The following is a 20,797-nucleotide window of genomic DNA, read 5'->3' as shown; positions in this document are numbered from 1 at the left end:
CCTACGGATACCGTACAACTAGTATAGTAGGACTACACTTGAAACATTTCTCGCATACCGACGGTCGAAGGGCTGTGCACTGTCAATGGCTCGCATCGGAGTGCTGGTATTGGCTCTGGCCATCGGACTGATGTGCATTCAAGACAGTGAAGGCTGGCGACGTCGCCGTAGCAGCAACAGCGGCCTTACGGTCAGTCTAGGTTGACTCACTCTAGATAGACTATCCAGTATAGATACCATCACATGCTGCTGTCGCAAATCTAGATTCAACAGAATGCGGTGGAAGAGCCGGATGGTGTCGACTCGGAAAAAGTTGAGGTTGACGCGAAAGCGAATGAGATTGACGTGAAAATAGGAACGGTCGAGATGGTGAAAGAGAAAGCAGAAGTCCCAAACATTGGTGAGCATACATGCAGTGTCCATGAAATCAATGCTAGATCGTACGCAGCCCTCGGTTGAAGCGGCTTTGTGCTAGGTACGGTCAGTGCTTAGTTAGACACAGTCGGCTGAAATTTCCGTTTACTTTATCGGGTGCTTTGTTCTTGCTACACACCATGAGAACATCTAAACAAGAACTTAGTACCATCTAATTAGATAAAGCGCTATGATCGTCTGACGCCTGTCTGCCACGTAGGATAACAAAGGGCCGTTTGCGTCCAAGAATTGCCACGCGCCCCCGCGACGGCCACCGACACAGTGCTGTGCAAATAATCTATGGCGCGTTGTCAGTGTCAAAGATGTAAGATAGACTATTTGAGGCTAGTCATTCTGAGGCAGGGTTTTTCATTCTGCTTGTGGGGTTATTCGCACTGCTGGTGGGGTAGGGTAAAGTTGCCTAGACGTGGACACCGCCTAGAGGTGGACAGTTGAAGTTTCACTCCTTACCACGGAACGAATAGCCTCGTACCAGACCCTCTCTCGCCGTCGTGCCCGGTTCCCGTATAACACGAATTGGTCATCAACCGCGACGCAGTTAGTTGTAGTAGCAAGCACTGCGTCGTACCTTCTCGGGACAGGACGCTCTTCCAGTTGACTCCGCATTGTCTCACTTTTTCACACATGTCTAGCTAGCGCTTATGGCCGTAGAAAGAGATAATTCTGGTAAGATTCTGGAGGCGGCTCTAGACAACGCATAGCCTATACAACAGTTAAGTGCCAGGGGCGTACTGTACCCGGGTAGGGTTTACAAGCTTCATATTAATATTAATATCAATAACACAAAGCATCTCAGATCAGTGTCATTCACTTAGTTGTCATTCAATCCAAACCTGTTTGCTACAGCTATACGGCATCAATTTAAGGATCCAACAAACATCTTCCTATAGAATAACCTACAGTAACGTCTTTAAAAGGATCTAAAAAAGGAAAAGTAAGGGTGACGCCCACCTCTTGGTGGGGTTTCCGGGCAACCTCGAAACATGCCTGGGTACGCCCTAAGTGCTACAACCCACGCCCAACAGCCAAACACAAAGACTCACATAACTTATCAAAATAGGACTATATAGGACTATCGATAGAGTACAGTACGTGAAAACACAAAGACTCACATAACTTATCAAAATATATAGGACTATATAGGACTATCGATAGAGTACAGTACGTGAAAACACAAAGACTCACATAACTTATCAAAATATATAGGACTATATAGGACTATCGATAGAGTACAGTACGTGAAAACACAAAGACTCACATAACTTATCAAAATATATAGGACTATATAGGACTATCGATAGAGTACAGTACGTGAAAATCTCTCGGATATATCAACGAACGCACCCGCGGTGTGCATGTACGGTCAATTGAATCTAATATGGCTCTTATCGGAGTGCTGCTAGGTGCTCTTGCCATCGGCAGACCCGAATCCAGATGGAGGTTCAGGGGTTACAACCCCTCTTTTCCAATAGGCGTGGTTCACCATTGATGAAAGGAATCGAAGGAAGTGCAGGGTCACACCCAGACTTACATAGTAAGAAAATTTGTATGTGATGGCTACTGCCTTTATGCATGTTATCTGGTCAGATTGCAATAAAGTTCTGCTTCTGCTACCACAAATGAGCTCTATAATATTCTAGACTGACTATCTCAAGACTAGGCACACTCAGGCGCGGTCCTGGCATGCTTCCATTATGCTCGGGAAGCATTCCACGCGACTAAATCAGCCACTCCTGAGACCCTACCTGATACCTGACAACGTCTTTTGACGCAGTCAAGCTGGCGCAGCGGCTAATGGCTCCTTGTATTTGTCAATTGTTGTATCTAATTGCAACGTTCCCTGTTACTACTTGCTCTTGTGAGAGAAGCAGCAGTGCTTTGCGAAGACTAAAAATACATTAGGTCAGCAATGGGTCAAGAACGGCTAAACAGGCTAGCCTTGCTTCATTCTTATTACACGTTTCAAGTTAAGATTGATGATGTCATCAAAAGGTTCTTTATCAAATATCTGCGGCAGATTGTCTGCCCAGTGACTGTTTGTAATGAGCTCAATGTGTGTGATGAAGACACAGACGACAAAGAGAAGTCATCAGACACACTTAGCGATAATAGATGCAGAAGTGCGAGATCAGATGTTGAAGAAGACATTGTTGAGGACAGCATTTAATTAATTAATTAAGTTAATTAAGAGTGTTAATGATTTGGCGAATCTGCCAGTTCTTACGTATGATATCAGGTTAGAATTTAGTGCGAAAAGTTAAGAATAGATTTGCTTAATTAAGTTAATTGTTCTACGCTGCTAGTGTCTTATGATATATAGGTTCCCTCTACTACCGCTCCAGTTGTCAAGGTTTTCTTGTATTCTAATTAATTAATTAATAATTTATTGCAGAAATAGTCAAAATCCTTGATTTAGAGACACTTACGGCATACGCATAAAATTTCTTTGAGACATACACGTACAACAACATAAACTTTCAGTCTTGGGAAGCACCCCACGGTAGGGCCGGGGCCGCGCCTGACTCTACAGGGCCGGTGGAGCCTGTAAGGTTGACCGGATCAATATTTGAAAGTAGTAGTTGCACCAGGAGACAAAAGCAAAGAACTTCCGGTAAACGGTATAGGTAATTAAATATATTTGTATTTAATCGTCCTGCTGGTCGAGGAAAGGAAAGAATTCTATCAGCAGTTAATTACTGGCAGGGCCAAATCGAGGTAACTCACCAAGTCCATGTTAGACTGTCAGTGTGCCTGAAGTAGGCGGAAACGTTCCGAAAGTCACTAGGAAGACGGCTTATCGGAAGTAGTAGGTGTGCCTCAGTCAGGTAAGAGCTCAGCACATGCATGCGTGATCACTGGACAGTATGTCGTCTTCTACAGAATCTGCTCAGTCCTGTCTACCTGAAGTTCCAAGTCAGCCGTATCAGCCAATGTCCGGTTTCGTCTTTCCAAAGCGTACCTTCGGTAAGAAAGTAGTCGTTAGACGATCGTGTCAGTCGCATTGGTTTGAGAAGTGGAAATGGCTGCACTATTCCACTAAGGATGATGTCGTCTTCTGCCACGTGTGTGTGGTAGCGTTGCAGTCAAAGAAGATCAAGTGGCAGAAAGAGGACCCTTCCTTTGTATCAAAGGGGTTTTCCACCTGGAAGGAAGCCACGGTGGCATTCAAATCTCATGAATCGTCGTCTTGCCACAGGGAGGCAATGCAAATGATCGTTGAATTGCCCGAAACTTGCCCAGATGTAGGTGAGATGCTGTCTCGAGAGCACGCAACTGAGAAGGGACAGAACAGGGAGTGTTTAATCAAGATCATCTCCAATTTGAAGTTTTTAGCCAGACAGGGATTACCGGTTTGAGGAGATGGGGATGAGACTGACTCTAACTTTATTCAGTTACTGAAGTTACGTGGTCAAGATGATCCTCTACTAAAATGCTGGCTGACTGGAAAGTCAAGTAAATATGTATCTCATGACATGCAAAATGAGTTCATAAAAATCATGGCATTGTCTATTCTTCGAGATATGTTGGTGCGCATGAACTTCTCACTGTCAAGATGCCGAGGGCAACGCTATGATGGTGCTGCCAACATGAAGGATGGGAATACCGGTGTTGCAAAGCAGCTATTGGATGAAGAACCCCGAGCTTTATACACCCATTGCTACGGGCACACTTTGAACTTGGCTGTTGGGGATGCTGTAAAACATTGCAAAGTGATGAAGGATGCACTGGACACCACTTATGAAGTCTCAAAGCTTGTGAAGTACTCTCCAAGAAGGGATACTGCTTTGCAAAAGTTGAAGGAAAGTCTTGCACCAGACACCCCTGGTTTCCGCACATTGTGTCCAACAAGGTGGACGGTCAGGGCAGACTCTTTGAAGTCAGTAATTGATAACTACTGCGTTCTTCAGGAGCTTTGGGAGATGTCCAAAGACTATGTATCTGATCCTGCTATCAAGGGCCGCATCATTGGCGTTCAATTTCAGTTTAAAACGTTTCGATATTGTTTGGGGTTGCTTTGGGACGACTAATTCTGAGGCATAGTGATAACTTGAGCAAGACCCTACAATCACCCAAGTTGTCTGCTGCTGAGGGTCAACGGATAGCTTTGATGACTGTTGCAACTCTGCACGTGCTCAGAGACGACACACAGTTCGATCTTTTCTAGAAGAGTCTTCAAGAGACAAGAACTAAATTAGATGTTGATGACCCTGTCCTGCCCAGAAAGAGGAAAGTTCCAAGGCAATATGAGGAGGGCAGTGCTAAACCTGAGTTTTTTATGTTTGCAAGCAAGTTTATTGCCAGCAATATTACGAAGCACTCGATTCAATAGTGAATGCTTTCAAGCCATGTTTGATCAACCCGGATTCAAAATGTACCGCAACTTGCAGGACCTTTTGCTAAAGGCTGTCAAGGGTGACGATTATAGGGAATGCCTCAACCATGTCACTTCATTGTATCATGATGATTTAGATGCCCAAGAACTGCAGCTTCATCTTGAAATTTTGCAAGCCTACTTTGGTCTCGTAGACAAGACTTCTGTGACAGTGTGTGACATTAGGGACTACATCTTGAGTTTATCTCCTTACGAAAGGGATTTGATGTCGGAAGTAGTCACCGTCCTTAAACTCACTATGGTCCTGCCATCTACAAACGCCGTCAGTGAGAGGTCATTTAGTGCCCTCAAGAGATTGAAAACGTACCTTAGGAGTACAATGAAACAGGATAGATTAAATCACCTACTCTTGTTGCGTGTGCACAAGGATCGTACTGATTCGCTGTCGTTGACACATGTAGCTGAACAGTTTGTCAGTAGTTCTGAACATCGATTATCAGTATTTTATTTGGACGATTCTCGTAGCTGTATAGTGTTGTTAGCCTTGAGTTAAGAGGATTTTGCGTTAGACTTGTCTTGTGTCACGTGACTTGCCCCGCCCTTTAGCGTGCGTTAGGCCTGACCAATCTAAATTTGCTTTCGCCGGCCCTGCACTAAGACCATTTCAGTATGTAAGGGGATCCGTGACCCTTCCAGCCATTTCAATTTTTAATATTCAATTTTTTAAAATTTAAATTTTTATTTTTTATTTTTCAATTTTTTGTCAAAGGTTTTCAATTATTTTGTTGGAAAAAATTGATTCGGCGAGCAAATTTTTATTTTTCATTCTTCGTTTTTATTTTTTAATTTTTATCTTTCATTTTTTATTTTCATTTTTCTATTCTCATTTTTCTATTTTTGATTATATTTGGTTCTAGAAGAATTGAACGCGGCACAAACAAAACGTAAAAGGACAAAAATGAAAAATAAATGCAGCAAGAATGAAAAATGAACGCAGCAAGAACGAAAAATAAAACAGCCTTGTGCGAAGTACGCAGCAGGGAGTCTGGTGGAACGCGTGCCCTAGTCACGGCTCAACGCAGTAGGGGTTCATTTTTCATTCCAACGCGTGCTGCTGATTGGAAGGGAAGGAGTAGTTCTCGACGACTTTCGCCCTAGGATGATCTCTTGCAATTTCGCTCTAACGAGAAGGAAATCTCCCTCTCCCCCCAAAAGTACATAATCAATCTCAGGAGCGAGCAGCCATTGCTGATGAGCACAGTACATATATGCATGCTAAATGATTTAATTTATCTATTACCACATATAGCAACAATCTAGCTAAATCTACAGCTCAACAAATTTAGTAACTATACTGAAACTCAAATTCAACTAGGCTTAATTAATTAACTACCATTTTATACACGTGCACGCAGTACACAGCAACTAAAATCAAAGATGCACGGTTTGCTGTTCTACACGTACACACGCGCGCCTACGTGCAGTGCAATTCAATCAATCAATCGACCACCTCGGGAGAATCTTGAGGAGCCGTCCTTGCGGATGGCTCTCTCGTCACTGCAGACATGCGTAAGCCGGGCGACTGGCCAAGTACCTCGGGTAGCTCAGACTCGGTTGACTCTGCGACGTCACCGTCGCTGTGAACGAGGCTACTACCCACTAGATGACTTGCTTGCCTAGCTCTGTCAATTCGTCCAAGCTACGGAGAGTCACGCAGAGTGGACGGTCATCCCTATGGCGCGCGATGTGTGTCATAATTCCGTCGGCTGGGCTGCGCTAACTCGTCGGCTGGGCTGCGCTAACTCGTCGGCTGGGCTGAGATATCATGTTTCCACAACTAATTTACATCTCAGCCCAGCCGACGACACGCGTCAAGTGTGTCATAATTCCGTCGGCTGGGCTGCGATATCATCGACCAGCCGACGAAACGACATCAATGAGCCGACGAAACGACATCAACCAGCCGACGAAACGACTTTTGACACACATGGCGCGCCATTTAAACGACTTTTGACACACATGGCGCGCCATTTAAACGACTTTTGACACAAACATGGCGCGCCATCTGTGTCAAAAGTCGTTTCGTCGGCTGGTTGATGTCGTTTCGTCGGCTCATTGATGTCGTTTCGTCGGCTGGTTGATGTCGTTTCGTCGGCTGGTCGATGTCGTTTCGTCGGCTCATTGATGTCAGCGGGTGGCCTTAGGGTGCGTGACCATTTCGTCCATCTCATCCATTTTCAATTCCCAGTAACAATTGAATAAATATTGAATTAGAAATTGAAAATAGCCTAGAAGTTGCTTGTAATCTCAACATTCAATTCTATTAAAATTAAAATTGACTGATTGACAAACCATAATTATCTGCGGATTATAATAAATATTGAAAACATACTTAATTTCTAACCAATTTTCTTTTCAATGCAATGGAATATTGAAATTGCAAGCACGTTAGTTTAATTTTCAATGTTAAATTCAATATTCAATTTAATTTAAAAATTAAATTTTAAATTTTGAATTTGCATGGCCAATTTGTCCATTCCATTTTTAATTTTTGAGACAAATTAAAAATTGAATGTCAAATTAAAAATTGACTGGCGTTGTTTGCTCTTACCTGCGAATTTTCAACACTTGCTGTGTCCACTGTGGACGCGGGCCCGCCACACACGGGGAAGTCCCTAGAGGTACTAACCTTAGTGGACACAACAGATCAACAATTCACAGGTAAACACTTTGTGTTATGAGAAGGTCCTTACAGGCCTGTACAGGCACCTCTACACGTTGTTGTAAACATTGTTGTCTAGAGACGTACGCATGTTAATTAACACGTCGTAGCTTGTTGTGTCCACTAGGGTGCCTGTTATAAGAAAGCCTTTACACAGCCTCTAGGGACTTCCCCGCGTGTGGCGGGCCCGCGTCCACAGTGAACACAGCAAGTGTTGAAAATTCGCAGGTAAAGACTTGGTGTTATGAGAAAGCCTTTACAGGCCTGTAAATTTGTCTGTAAAGTGGACGCAACAAATCTTTGTAGACTTGTTCATACGTCGTAGATGTCAATTGTCAAGCAACCGTCACGCCCCATTGGTATGAAGTGTGAAGACGCTACCGACGTGCGACGATCGAGAGAACTAGGACGGACACTCGATCATGCATGCACTGCATGAAAGCTTAAACATAGCATGGTCTAAACCTATTCTAAATGTGTACTGAATACCACCTTTAATCATATCTAGACATATTTAGACCGATCCTACTAGAGTGTATAGAACACATTTAGGACGGCCTATATAGATCGAATACGGGTTTTAGGATTACATTTAGGCACACATTTGGAGTCCTAAATACCAGATACAGATTTTTCCAAATATGAGCTATAGGTAGTCTTAAGACACACAAACCAGGTGATTCAATTGCCATGTGATCTATTTCTCTAGTTCAACAAACTTTGGCAATGGACAACAATGTTAACAGCAAATTTGAATGATCTAGCTCTATATATCCATGTTCTTTGACATGTATTAAAATCAAACGTATTATAATTAGCAGAAGTCTTCTAGAGCCCACTCTGGTACAATGTCATTCCCGGACGTGTTCTGGTATAGACGGAGCTCCGCTTGGTACTGTTCCTCTCTGAGTCTGCCTTCTGGCGTACTTTCTGTCCAAAAACTCAAACACCTTTGTTGCTTCAATGGCTCTCCACGGAAGAGGTCGGATTAGGAGTTGTGAACGTCCAGCAGTGGAGGCTCGCTCCCTCAGACGGTGGCTCGCTAGCACTGCTATTTTCAGAGACTTCTGACGACAGCAATTCCAGTTTCATGGCACTAGCTACAGTATAGCGTACGTCTTCTTTTGTTCATCGTTCAAAGTTGTGGACATCTCTAAAGCTGAAGATCTTCTGCAGTTTCTAACATAATGAACATATTGATATAAATAATAGACAGTTGTTCCCAAAGAATATGCAATGAGATTAATATATATATATATATATCTATATATATATATATATATATATTAAATGGACATATGCAAGGTTTCATTACAAAGAAAAGTTAAAAAGACTAAACAAGACAAACTAGAGCGATGACATTCTGTGATCAAGAGTTATAACTGATCATGAGTCTATAATATTCAGGTGCTACCATGTTACAATTTTGACGTAGAATGCTATTGAAACAAGACCGTATTAGCAGTTAACATATGTATAGTTATATTATTTTGTAAAAGTCAAAGCAAAAAATCGAAAAATTTACTGGCGACCGCCTGCAAGTACAAGAAATCTTAGACTTTGACTTACATTGTGTAGCCGTTGCCATCTTCTTGCTTTTTGACGATCTGAAGATGCAAGATGGTCCGACCTGTCACAGTCAATATAAATATACATGCATACAGGAATTATAGGCCATGCACACAGTTTATATGCAGTGTACAATCATGACCTAGCTATAGTGATCATGAGCAAAGCATGATCTAATCTAACTATAATGAGCATGCAGCCAGCTACCTAGAGATATATAGCTAGTGCTCACCTCGCTTACGGCGTCAGACACGCAGCGTTCTAGTTCCTCTTTACTCAGAGAACAACGTCGACTTATGCCTCTGTCTGTACAGAAACGTCGAACAGATCGTTCGCTAGGTCCCCAAAGTCCTGGAAACATCGTCTGTAACTCTTCACTGATGACAGCATGACTATTACCCTCTTCGACTCGCTTCCGAACAAAATCTTCGTCAACTTCGTCCATGGAGATCGAGAGTGGAGACAATGCACGACCTGCCGTTATATCATGAGATGATAGATACCGGCTTGGGCTTCCCCGTCATATGTTTAGAGGCGTGGTCTAGATGATCCACGTAAATGTCCTCTAGCTAGATAGTTGCTTGGAGTCTTTCCAGATCGACTTCACGTCAAATTTCCAGTGTAGGCTAGACGTTGATCTCGTTGATTATAGATGCCCTAGATGCGTGCCTCCATGCAACGAGCTTCCCTCGCTCATCGCCGCAAGGAATATCTCACACCTAAGCGTGACGGTTGACGAGAGCCAGGTACAAGTGCTTACCGACTTGTTGTGAGAGGTCGGTCGCGTGCCTATCGAGGCTTTCTCATCCATCTGTTAATTGCATTACATTGCATGCGTGCCAGAGGCGTGGCTGGGCGTGGCTAAGCTAGATGCAAATTTCGTCTTTCAATAGAATTGAATATTGAAGTCACCGGCGACCGCCCGCGCGGTGTCATTATGCCGTTTATGAGATATCGCTCGCGCTAGCAGCTGCGGGTAACTTTCTATTTACATTTAGTACGGAGAAAGAAAATTGCATCAGAGGCTATATTTTAATATTCATAATTTACGAAAATTGGACGGATGGAAAGATTGAATCTATTTGCAAAGTAAATGAATATTGAAATGACAATTGGTCTTCAATCAATTTCTATTTTCAATGTAATAGAATATTGTAAGAGCAAGCAACGCCAGTCAATTTTTAATTTGACATTCAATTTTTAATTTGTTTCAAAAATTAAAAATGGAATGGACGAATTGGCCACGCAAATTCAAAATTTAATATTTAATTTTTAAATTAAATTGAATATTAAATTTAATATTGAAAATTGAACTAACGTGCTTGCAATTTCAATATTCAATTGCATTGAAAAAGGAAATTGGTTAAAAATTAAATGTGTTTTCAATATTCATTTTAATCCGCAAATGATTATAGTCCGTCGATCAATCAATTTTTAATTTTTAATAGAATTAAATATTGAAATTGCAAGCAACTTGTAGGCAATTTTCAAATTCTAATTCAATATTCAATTGTTGCTGGAAATTGAAAATGGAATGGACGAAATGGTCACGCACTACTAACGTGCTTGCAATTTCAATATTCCATTGCATTGAAAATGAAAATTGGTTAAAAACTAAGTATGTTTTCAACATTTATTTTAATCCGCAAATAATTATAGTCTGCCGATCAGTTAATTTTTAATTTTTAAAAGAATTGAATATTGAAATTGCAAGCAACTTCTAGGCTATTTTCAATTTCTAATTCAATATTCAATTGTTGCTGGGAATTGAAAATGGGATGGACGAAATGGCCACGCACCCATGCATGCAGAGGTATGTCTATAGACGGGCGCAAGTGTCTGTACGTGCTTGAGCGTGTACTTTCTATTGTGCATACGCATTTGTATCATCTGAAGTCTAAACGTTCTGTAAACAATTCCGAATTCTTGTTCACTAACACCGCAGTACAGTCTAAATCTAGTCATATATACGTACTTCAGAATTGACAACCACCATTACTATCTCTAATGCTACTTCCCTAGCTGATAGCTTAATTAAGCCTTAGGTGTATATTAACCTTTTAATTAACTAGGCTAATCTGTTTTCAACGAAGTCACGTGCCTGAAGGTACAACTCCACTCCATTGAATTCGGAATGTGCCAAAGGATTTACTAGTACTTGGAGAGCATCTATGTCCTCATGTAAAAGAGCTGAGGGTATCTCAGGGACTGTCACAGAGTGTTCATCGGATCTTTCAAGAGTTGTAGGGCCATCATCGTCTATTCCATACCCGTCACAATCTACCACCTACAGAAAACTGGATAAATTATAATTTTATATATTTAAACAATTGAAAAGTATAGTCACACACTTACAGCCGTCATCTCTTCAATGTCTTCCAGGCGTGCACCTCTAAGCATTCCTTCTATCCAGAGTTGCAAGGGACTTCTGTGTCCTGCAGTGCTGAGTGTGTGTCTTCGATATCCCTTACAGAATAGATCTAGTGCTCTATTAATTCTTGGAGTGTAGACATAATGAAGGCAGAATAAGTCAATATCATTGGTAGGATTCAGTACCTGAGATTCTTCTAAATCACCAAAAAGTGAGTAAAATTGAACGGTACAGCCTTCAAATACGTCTCGCCAGAACCTCTCTATCCTCTGGTTGTGTACGCTTTTCCCAGTAAGCATGCTACCTCTTCCAGTTCCTCTCTGTTGAAGCATAAAGCGCGAGATATTAACGTTTTCTCCGCCTTTGTCTGATCGAACTCGGGAAGGCATTCCATAATTTGCAATTGCTTCTCTAAAATACTGAAACACGGTAGCAGCACGATTGTTGTTAGAGCATCGGCAGTATACGGGTAGTCTACTATAACCGTCTATTCCAGCATGGATAACAAAACGATATCTAGAAATACACCACACGATAAAGGTTGATTTAATTAAACATTATGGGACATATCTTCAATTCACAGCAATACACCTTATTAGCTTGTGATTGCCGTCCACATGCCAAAGTGCGTTGGGACCGCGAACCTTGTACTGTCTCCGCGGTATAGCTCTTGCCCATCTTTCTGCTATGCCGCCTGGATCAACACGTGCTAGTGAGCTTGTTATCCTTTGTCTCTGAATGCTGTACCCTCTACAACGCAATTGGCCCTGCACCATTCGATATCCGGCATCGGGAAAATCCCGTTTCACCTCTACAATTAGACGGTCCAATTCCAAATCGGACATGGCACTGAATCGCTGTGATACTTGTAGATTCCACTGCAGCATACGCCTGTGAATAGTACTCCTTGACACACCAAGTAGCTCACAAATTTTTGTGACAGAGAAATCGTGATCTAGGAGAAATGTCAGTTGATCTCTGCGAACCGCCAGTCTTGGTCTTCCTGTGTGTCCATCATTTAACGCTACTGTTGTGTACGCACGTTCCTCTTCCGCTGGTATGCGGTAAATCAAGTCTAGTTGCTCAGATAGAGCTCCTATACATTCACTAAATTCGCTAAGGCTGTTATCTCCCGCTGCCACTAGTCGAGTGAGATGCCCGTGAAGTCGCTGCCCGTCGACTGCAGCATCTAGGAAATGTTCTCTTGGCACGTCTCCGCCTTCAGTTACAATTATCTCTTGCACAGTTGCTAGAAACTGACGGACGTTGCGCATAAACGCTTCCATCTTAGCCTTGCTTCAACATGTAGATATGGTTCACGTCTATTTCAGCGCAAGTGTCGGTCTCTTCCACTAATCAACCACACGTGAAGCACAAAACATGGGAAGAAGGAGGAGTTAAGTTATCTGACTGACTGAATAGCATACCATTGCACCGATGCATTGGTTGCATAACAGCTTTAGCAGCAGAAACGCCTGCACATTCATACACTAGCTGTCTCTGTAGTAATAATGGATCGAAGAGAGTCTGAAATATCTGCTGCAAAGAGAATTCTCCACGACGCTATGCGCCATCTAGAGAGAGCGGAAGGTGATACTCGGCAAGAGTTTAGCCCATCTGGAGAGGTTACGAATCAACACAATCAGCGAGAAGGCTCACGCCCTGTTGAAGGCAACCAGAGGGTCAGCCATCAGTCCAGTTCTAGTGGAATTACGTCAATAGCAGTAGAACAGCGGCGTCTTTTTGGACATGGCAGCAGACCAAGAGGCTGTGAGTCCAGAACTCCGAGAGGTGTGAAGAGGAAAGCGCCAGCAAACAGTGATCGGAGAAAGCCTTATCAACTGGGACATCGCAAAGTATGGACATTTAGTGTTATGTGCTTAGCTGACAACCAGTGTGACACACCTCCTTCTCGTGATCGGAAATTGGAGCTGCTTGCAGCTGGCTTGGGAGAAAAGAAAGTCACTCTTGGACAGTCAGATGACTACCTCGAGGTGCACAACACACTTCTTGAACATTTTCCCGCGCTGGAGAGTACTGGGTACGAGGTAATGAGGTTGACTGCTCGCCGCCAACTGGAAGTTATTCCATCTTTGGATATGACAGCTATACATTTGAAGACAGTGTTCGATCAAGCCAAGATGTATCTCAGACCGATTGCTAATAGCATTGACTTGGAGACCGTAGACATGGTAACGTTGCTCCCTAGATTGAGTTGCATGGTGCTTTCAGTGAAATTCAATAGATATGTTTGTGTATTATGCAGCACGATAGCACGAGCACAGACAAAGTACAGCCAATGGTTCCCTGCCTTCATTGTGGTATAGACGTGGAAATGCCATCACTGAGAGAGCATATGAAGATCCATTCAAGTTGTGTCACAAAACCTCAGAGCCCCAGAAGGCGTTCACAAGAAGGACGAAAAGGACGAGAAGGACAAAAACGCAAGAAACAGGCCAGACTACAGTTAGAAACACGATCTGAAACTGTACTGCCTGCGTCTGCAGTGGTATGCACTGGCATCCTTTTCTATGTCTGTAAGCTTACCTAATTAGCTAAATATAAGAATGAAGGAATTAATAAAATACTCCTAGCACTTTTTAGTACGCAAGCTAATCAGACCTATGCAGTAGAAGTGGAGAGTCGGCTTTGGTTTTACTCTAATTTTCGTTGTGCCGTGTACGTACAGGAAGGAAGACCTTCCATGGGGGAGCGGAGTGTTTCTGTTCAAGAGATAGAATCTTCTGAGCCATACACAGTTGTAAGTAAACTGAATTATTTCTCTTTAGACAAATTCTGCATTAGTCAAGTTTGTGCTTGTTGGTGTATGTGCGTGCGTGTGTGTGTGTGTGTGTGTGTGTGTGTGTGTGTGTGTGTGTGTGTGTGTGTGTGTGTGCATGGCGCACGCGTTTGTGCTTCTGCGTGTCTGTGTATCTGTTAGAGTTGATTCACACACAATGTCTACCCAGCGTAACGTAACCCAAGGATTAGTACACACACACACACGCACGCACGCGTGCGTGCACACACACACACACACACACACACACACGCACACACCACACACACACACTCACACACACACACACACACACACACACACACACACACACACACACACACACACACACACACACACACACACACACACACACACACACACGTGAACTAGCTGTGTACTGTCGCATGTCAACCAAAACTGTATTGTTGTAGAAGAGAGGCTGAGTGGTCAGTGGATGGTCCGGCTATTAATTTTCTACATTTCAATTTTCAAGTTTTCTTTTTTCAATTTTCAATTTTTATTTATTTTTTAATTTTTTTTTAATTTTTAAGTTTTTAATTTTCCTTTTTATTTTTTGTAAAATGGTTTTTTATCTTTTGATGTTTGATTCTTGTGATCTTTAGATTTATCTTTTAAAGTTTGATTTTTAGGCACCTATGTGCTCAAAACTAGATTCTTGAACGCGCAGTTCGCTTTTCTATTTCTAAGATGAATAGAAAATTGAAAATTGAAAATGACCGAAGACACTATTCTCTGTTCGCTTTCACTGTGAATCTGAAACTACGTAATGAAGCACCTGTGTTGGTTTAGAAACACTTCACTAATTGCCTGTGACCTACTAAGTGATAATGACATCAATAGCTTGTTTACTGTGTCTCCGGATTTACTGTAACATGCCGTGTTCATACTTGGGTTAGCAAACTCGGGTTTGCGCTAATTAATCATAACACCCTGCTGTGCTATCAGGTGTGTTCTCATATGTTGAGCTTGAGCTTGTCCAGTTGCCTCTAATTAGTCAAAATAGGCTGTGTGAACTCTAGCAGGCTGCAACTGATTGTATCATGTACTCGAGCTACGCTACCTAGTTCCAGCGCAAGAATTGAAACGTCTTCCGACCGCTTTCTGTCTTCGAGTGCCTTCTCTAGGTGTAGATCGAGACCACATGCCTATGATTAAACAGCAGCAGTTGCTTGAATCTACGGATGCGACAACGTCTTTCACTGCAGAATTCCGCAAGTCGTGCTGCGGATTCGATTTGCTCAAGAAAAAACTGCCAGACCAACACAAAGTAGAGAATCTTGATTCATTGCTGTGATACACAATATGAATAACTGGAATGTTTTGACAAGCGCTAACCCCAGCTAGACCCAGCGCTAACCCTACATTTCGGAAGGGCTAGGCTAGCCCTGCTCTAGCCCACATTCCTGTCGTAAACAGACCTGATGTATTCTAATTGGTTGTGCTAAGCAGTACCACACTCAGTTCTAGACCCTAGTGTGAACACAGGCACTGACACAGACGTGTTTTACTGTGACTTACAATACCTGCAAAACACGTAGAAAAAAGAAGAAAATTTCTAGAAAAAAAGATGGGATGCAGGAAAGACATCATGGAGAGCTCTAGCATCCCAAGAAATGCAGCTAGATTAGGCGTTGTTTCTAAATGCATGTTACAAATGCAGTTGTTTCCAAATGATGGAACAAGCCAAATGTTACAAGTCGGAGAGCCTCGACGCTAGGTCGGCTGGCAATCTTCGCCTTACGTGATGAAGTAACGGGCGTGATCATTGTTCTGTTTGTTGGTGGGAAACCTAGGTTACAAATGGAGACCAAACAAGCAGCTCACCACCGATTTTCCAGCTCACAACAATGTAAAAGTCTCGCTCTTTGTGCAGCTTCTGTAGGCGTCTTGTTGTTTGTGCCGATTCTCTAGCTAGACGTCGCCTACTGTGCACTGTACCGTATCTAGACAGCTATCAGTCTAACCGCAATTAATGATCTTTGATATGCAAAAACTTTATCCTGCTGGCTGTGTCTTATTTACATGCTATGTTCAACGTCTAGAAGAAATCCATAGAAGAAATCCGGGCTCTTGCGCATTCGAGTGATGCCAAGATCGTCGCTTACCAACGAAGGACACAGGAGTTATAGCGATTTTGTAAATACACAGTGAACGCGAACAGTAGACATAGCGGGGGTCTCAGCGGAGCTGCCATTCGTATGCGTGTCTCAGGAGATTACATTTCCAACACACAACCAAATGTTTGTTTTTACTTTACTTTCCGTCACGTGGTTTGGCAGCTCTTGACAACTCCGCTCTGACACACAACGTTGTGACAGTGAATACCGCGGTCCCTAGCTGTGTAGGTACGTGCATTGTACACAACACGCTACGTTTACCGTAGATGGTTGGAGGAGAATTGCTACAAATATCTAGGTATGTAGATAGGCTTTCCACTAGCGGATCGCCGAGTTGGCAACTGTGGTGACGAAGTATACAGAACGACGTTTGTTGTCTAGGAAAAATCGAGACACAATTAAAACATCGAAACCGTCAACCTACTACAAAACCGTCAGCCTACTACAATTAATTAGACGCGCGCTTTCACGGGCACACTCTAGATGTACACGGTACCGGTACCGTATACAAGGGTGGGCGTGGTGCTCTATAGCAGGTCACATTTCTCATTTGCATGACGTCGCACATCTCACCAAGTAAACAGACATGCACGTCCATCGTCAACGCCGTCTGAACTCTAGTTGAAGTCAACTGAACTGAACTGTATTTGCTCAACTCAAAGTAATTAACTCAACTAGCTAACGTAGAACAGTGTGTGGCTACAACTGAAGGAGCATGGTCATAGCTGAATGTAGACCAGCTGCTCAAATGTTAGGCTATAATTCTGGTAATGAATTGCAGAATAACAGCGCTGAACAGACTGGTTGGAACGCATTTTCCAGCCGTACCCATGTTCCTGGCTCAGGAAGTAGCAGAGGTGAAACATGATTGTCTTGACTTGTATTATGAATCTAAATGTAATGTGTCTATATATTGTTAATAACTTTAGATGAAAGTTGTCAGTCGCCAATTTCACAACTCAAATCAATTTTCCCGGATCATTCTACAGAGTTTCTGCAAAGAGCCTTCGACTCATACGAAATGAACACTGAAATGACTGTACAGGCTGTATTGGATAATTTGATTGAGGTAAACTGCTTATAATATTTGTATGCGAAATGAGTTGCAGAATATGTTGCTAGTACTGTTGTTTTGTAAACGGTTCTTAATTGTTGTTGCTGTTCACATCTAGAGCTTACTACAATTTACATTTATACTAGAGTTCAAATTTATATTATTACTACAATTACTTCTATTTTATTTTGTTACAATAATTACTGTCATTACTTTCATGGGCATTGTCATCTGCATAGTCATGTAGTATTGATGTTTAAATCGACGTTAATGATAGTGTTATTGACGTATAGCCAACAGAGGAAACAGCTTCAACTAATGAACGTGACTGCATAGTGGAAACTGTTGTAGAAGCTTCCGGTTAGAGTGTAAAATATTTAATTAGATTCGAGTAATTAACTTTCTATCTGAAATTAGATAATTGCCACATTGACTTGACATCATATGATGGTGACCATGATCATGATGATGATGATGATGACATTCACTGGCAAATTACAGTATACCTTTTATTGGATTCTATGTCCGTCTACGCTGACTTCTCCCTCAGTAAATCCTGAATAACTTTGACAGCAAGATCCTAGAAACACGCTAAACACATCATTTTAGCTCATGGTCACGCCGTTCTTTGGGTGTGCATTGCAGATGAACTTCCGACAACCTTGTTATGCAAATTGTTTACGTAGCCTACTCTAACCAATAGACAACCTTCAATTGAAAGACAAACCCACCTCAAATGGTAATAACTAATCGCTCATTGGATAAACGCTGGGAGTGTCTGCCCACGCAAGAACCCCACAAGCTTCCGGGGGAAAAGTCAGAGTGAACGGACTTAAAATTTTTAGTGTATTGTTTGTTGCATAATGTTGCTTTTTACTGCACGTACAGGCTAGACAACAAGACTGCAGCACAATTCTAGCAGAAGTTCTAGGTTCAATTGCCCCTCGTTCGTGCATGGCAAGAATGAGGTTAACCGTGAGCAGAACTGATTTGCTAGCTGATGCCATCGCGTTCTTCAAGTCAGGACAATACCATCATGACAGGCCACTGAATGTAAGGTTTGAAGGAGAGCCTGCAGTTGATGGAGGAGGACCGCGACGGGAATTCTTCTCCTTGCTGTTACAAAAGATGCTTTCTCCTACATCTCAGTATAGGTTGTTTGAGGGACGACCGGGTAGGTATCTCCCCATGCACAACCTTGATGCACTGGTTGGCGGCTTATTCAAAGTTTATGGCCAAATTATTGCTGCATCTGCTTTGCAAGGTGGCCCAGGATTTCCTTGCTTTGCTCCACCTATCTATTCGTATCTTGTGACTTCGTCTTTGGAGAAAGCTATGGACACCATTAGTCCGGACGATTTGTCAGACCCATTCGTAGCTGAAACTCTAAAAACGGTTAGACGTGTAGTTGAGATAATTTCATGTTTCTTCAACTTGCAACAAGTTCTTCTTTCTTGCAGATCAGTGAACTGGAAGATGACAATCCTGAGTTTCACAATGTAGCCAGTAGTCTTTCTGAACCACTAGCGATTGCTGGTTACACCCATCGGCTAACATCAACTAACAAAGCGGATGCTATGCTAAAGATAATGCTGCATGATGTAATACTATCTCGAAAAGCCGAAATTGACCAACTGGCACTGGGACTGGGTCCAGTACTTGAACTTGCAAAAGCAAATCCGGAATCAATGCGTTCCCTTTTTACCGCTACAGATTTGAAGCCATTGACCTCTGAATCGTTTCTAGAGCTGTGTACTTTTCAGCCCACTGTTCCAGCCGATCTCAAAACTTCGTTTATTCAGTACGTTCAGGAAGCAGGTGCGAACACGTGCATTAATTGTTACAAGGTCTAGAAGCACAAGAATTATGTCTATCCTTCCTAAGTAACACACACACACGCACGCACGCACACACGCACGCACGCACACACACACGCACACACACACACACACACACACACACACACGCACGCACCCGCACACACACACACACACACCACAGTTGTTTGCACTGTTTGTACACTGTATATATATATATATATATATATATATATATATATATATATATATATATATATATATATATAGGCAGCAAGAAACTTTCCGATCTTCTTCAGTTTTGCACTGGAAGTGCAAGCGTGCCAGTTATGGGTTTCCATTCTCCAGAAAAGATCGAGATTTCGACTACTAGATCAGTATATCCGAATGCCTCAACGTGCTCCATGATCTTGGAATTGCCTGGACAGTGCGTGAGTGAAGTGCAGCTCAGAAACAACTTAGATACGGTTCTCGACATGCAGGCCACAGGATTTGGGGTTGTTTGAGGAGTTGTTGCTGTTGCTGGTGTTGTCGTTACAGGAGCTGTTTCTTGTCCAGCATATCATGCCGGGCAGCTGTCGTTTGGAGATTATTAGTATAGTATAGAGATTATTAGTATAGTATTTTGACGATTTCGTTTATTGTTGAGTTCAGCAAAGTATAGCTAGGATTAGAAACTTTTCTGAGAAACTGTTTTAGTGTACTAGCCATGCAGAGACACTCAACCTATAGAGAGCGTATTTGTTGGCTAAGGGTTTGTATGAATAGAAGTTAAAAGATAAGCTGTTTTCTTGTACAATTCCATGCTAATATATCACTGTTAAGATGTATAGAGATGCGTTAATTAATTTATCGTATCTAAATACGCACTCTTAAGAGTAATAAATTTAATTAATTAATTAGACATTTAATCACATGGCGGTTGAGAAATCGAAATCATGTAGTCCTACGGCAAGACACAACTGTATTACATAATAGCTACTAGTCTCGCGTAGCCAGACCCTTTCCCGTCGGATTAGTGTTATTAATACTAAACAATGCCTGTTAAAACATTTTCCGTGTATCCACGCTCTACCGCTGTGTTGATAAAATTAGATCAGAAAGCTACAGTAGGCGATACTACTATAAATCCAATTGTTATGTCGTACGTCATGTTGTGCCCTAAAATTTTAGCTAGAGCTTGTGTCTACACTATCTAGCAATTAATCAAACAGCATTGCGTCAGAAAAAATTTCTTTTCTCTGACAAGCATTCTCCCAGCACGACAGACTTACATTAGCTACATATTTCTCATTAGAGACCAGACCGCACGTACGTCGTTCTTTAGATAATGACTATACTGGTACTATGACTATACTATGACTATACTAGATAATGACAATAACTAGAAGGCACCACCTAGTAGTTGACAGTAGTCGATCAATCGCTAACGATCTTTTCAAACTTTGCCTAGAGACGTATTCCTACATGCAGAGCCCGCCTAGTTAGCTAGACACTTGCTATGATGTAACTCTAGTCACTATGCACTTGTAATACGAAAAAATAAAAAAAGATTTTTGAGAAAATGATGGGTATG

The 20,797-nt window shown here is 42.2% G+C and overlaps 5 protein-coding genes across 8 annotated transcripts; 4 read left to right on the top strand and 1 right to left on the bottom strand.

Annotated features, from left to right (window-relative positions):
- The first annotated feature begins 39 nt into the window (after window positions 1-39).
- On the top strand, window positions 40-8,036 carry LOC134192561 (uncharacterized). Of its 2 annotated transcripts, none has more exons than XM_062661303.1 (3): window positions 40-190; window positions 265-400; window positions 7,816-8,036. In XM_062661303.1, exons 1-3 carry the CDS (start codon window positions 86-88, stop codon window positions 7,860-7,862), a joined length of 288 nt encoding a protein of 95 aa, XP_062517287.1. In that variant the 5' UTR covers window positions 40-85; the 3' UTR covers window positions 7,863-8,036. The 2 variants fall into 2 exon arrangements, with proteins under 2 accessions (XP_062517287.1, XP_062517286.1); XM_062661302.1 differs by lacking the exon at window positions 7,816-8,036 and adding an exon at window positions 5,686-6,097.
- LOC134192370 (uncharacterized) lies at window positions 4,641-5,321 on the top strand. The gene has a single exon (XM_062661109.1). It carries the CDS (start codon window positions 4,680-4,682, stop codon window positions 5,319-5,321), a length of 642 nt encoding a protein of 213 aa, XP_062517093.1. The 5' UTR covers window positions 4,641-4,679.
- A 3,078-nt stretch (window positions 8,037-11,114) lies between the features above and the next one.
- On the bottom strand, window positions 11,115-12,438 carry LOC134192260 (uncharacterized). Of its 2 annotated transcripts, none has more exons than XM_062660982.1 (3): window positions 12,022-12,438; window positions 11,415-11,946; window positions 11,115-11,356 (listed from the first exon to the last, which is right to left on the bottom strand). In XM_062660982.1, the coding sequence occupies exons 1-3, from the start codon at window positions 12,315-12,317 to the stop codon at window positions 11,333-11,335; spliced, it is 852 nt and encodes a 283-aa protein (XP_062516966.1). In that variant the 5' UTR covers window positions 12,318-12,438; the 3' UTR covers window positions 11,115-11,332. The 2 variants fall into 2 exon arrangements, with proteins under 2 accessions (XP_062516966.1, XP_062516965.1); XM_062660981.1 differs by having other exon boundaries at window positions 11,115-11,346.
- Window positions 12,439-12,582: 144 nt separating this feature from the next.
- On the top strand, window positions 12,583-18,486 carry LOC134192502 (uncharacterized). The gene is made up of 9 exons (XM_062661239.1): window positions 12,583-13,622; window positions 13,697-13,939; window positions 14,120-14,191; window positions 17,132-17,207; window positions 17,280-17,419; window positions 17,698-17,764; window positions 17,822-17,904; window positions 18,293-18,423; window positions 18,471-18,486. Exons 1-9 carry the CDS (start codon window positions 12,942-12,944, stop codon window positions 18,484-18,486), a joined length of 1,509 nt encoding a protein of 502 aa, XP_062517223.1. The 5' UTR covers window positions 12,583-12,941.
- A 7-nt stretch (window positions 18,487-18,493) lies between these two features.
- On the top strand, window positions 18,494-20,008 carry LOC134192530 (bifunctional serine/threonine-protein kinase/NEDD4-like E3 ubiquitin-protein ligase). 2 transcript variants are annotated; one of them, XM_062661267.1, is made up of 3 exons: window positions 18,494-18,799; window positions 18,865-19,222; window positions 19,521-20,008. In XM_062661267.1, exons 1-3 carry the CDS (start codon window positions 18,533-18,535, stop codon window positions 19,592-19,594), a joined length of 699 nt encoding a protein of 232 aa, XP_062517251.1. In that variant the 5' UTR covers window positions 18,494-18,532; the 3' UTR covers window positions 19,595-20,008. The 2 variants fall into 2 exon arrangements, with proteins under 2 accessions (XP_062517251.1, XP_062517250.1); XM_062661266.1 differs by having other exon boundaries at window positions 19,492-20,008.
- Window positions 20,009-20,797: the final 789 nt, after the last annotated feature.

The sequence above is a fragment of the Corticium candelabrum genome, chromosome 16, assembly GCF_963422355.1.
Source record: "Corticium candelabrum chromosome 16, ooCorCand1.1, whole genome shotgun sequence".
NCBI classification, from domain to species: domain Eukaryota; kingdom Metazoa; phylum Porifera; class Homoscleromorpha; order Homosclerophorida; family Plakinidae; genus Corticium; species Corticium candelabrum.
This window is presented reverse-complemented; position numbering and strand designations above follow the sequence as displayed.

Bases quoted from the DNA above. Each gene is read 5' to 3' on its own strand.
- LOC134192561 (XM_062661302.1), top strand. From the start codon at position 86: ATGGCTCGCATCGGAGTGCTGGTATTGGCTCTGGCCATCGGACTGATG. The intron at 191-264 runs GTCAGTCTAGGT...TCGCAAATCTAG, and splicing joins GCAGCAACAGCGGCCTTACG to ATTCAACAGAATGCGGTGGA. The intron at 401-5,685 runs GTGAGCATACAT...ATTTGGTTCTAG, and splicing joins AGCAGAAGTCCCAAACATTG to AAGAATTGAACGCGGCACAA.
- LOC134192370 (XM_062661109.1), top strand. From the start codon at position 4,680: ATGAGGAGGGCAGTGCTAAACCTGAGTTTTTTATGTTTGCAAGCAAGT.
- LOC134192260 (XM_062660981.1), bottom strand. From the start codon at position 12,317: ATGCTGCAGTGGAATCTACAAGTATCACAGCGATTCAGTGCCATGTCC. The intron at 11,947-12,021 runs GTGTATTGCTGT...GTGTATTTCTAG, and splicing joins GGCAATCACAAGCTAATAAG to ATATCGTTTTGTTATCCATG. The intron at 11,347-11,414 runs GTAAGTGTGTGA...AGTTTTCTGTAG, and splicing joins ACATTGAAGAGATGACGGCT to GTGGTAGATTGTGACGGGTA.
- LOC134192502 (XM_062661239.1), top strand. From the start codon at position 12,942: ATGGATCGAAGAGAGTCTGAAATATCTGCTGCAAAGAGAATTCTCCAC. The intron at 13,940-14,119 runs GTATGCACTGGC...GTGTACGTACAG, and splicing joins TACTGCCTGCGTCTGCAGTG to GAAGGAAGACCTTCCATGGG. The intron at 14,192-17,131 runs GTAAGTAAACTG...AATGAATTGCAG, and splicing joins CTTCTGAGCCATACACAGTT to AATAACAGCGCTGAACAGAC.
- LOC134192530 (XM_062661266.1), top strand. From the start codon at position 18,533: ATGCTTTCTCCTACATCTCAGTATAGGTTGTTTGAGGGACGACCGGGT. The intron at 18,800-18,864 runs GTTAGACGTGTA...TCTTTCTTGCAG, and splicing joins TAGCTGAAACTCTAAAAACG to ATCAGTGAACTGGAAGATGA. The intron at 19,223-19,491 runs GTGCGAACACGT...ATATATATATAG, and splicing joins TCAGTACGTTCAGGAAGCAG to GCAGCAAGAAACTTTCCGAT.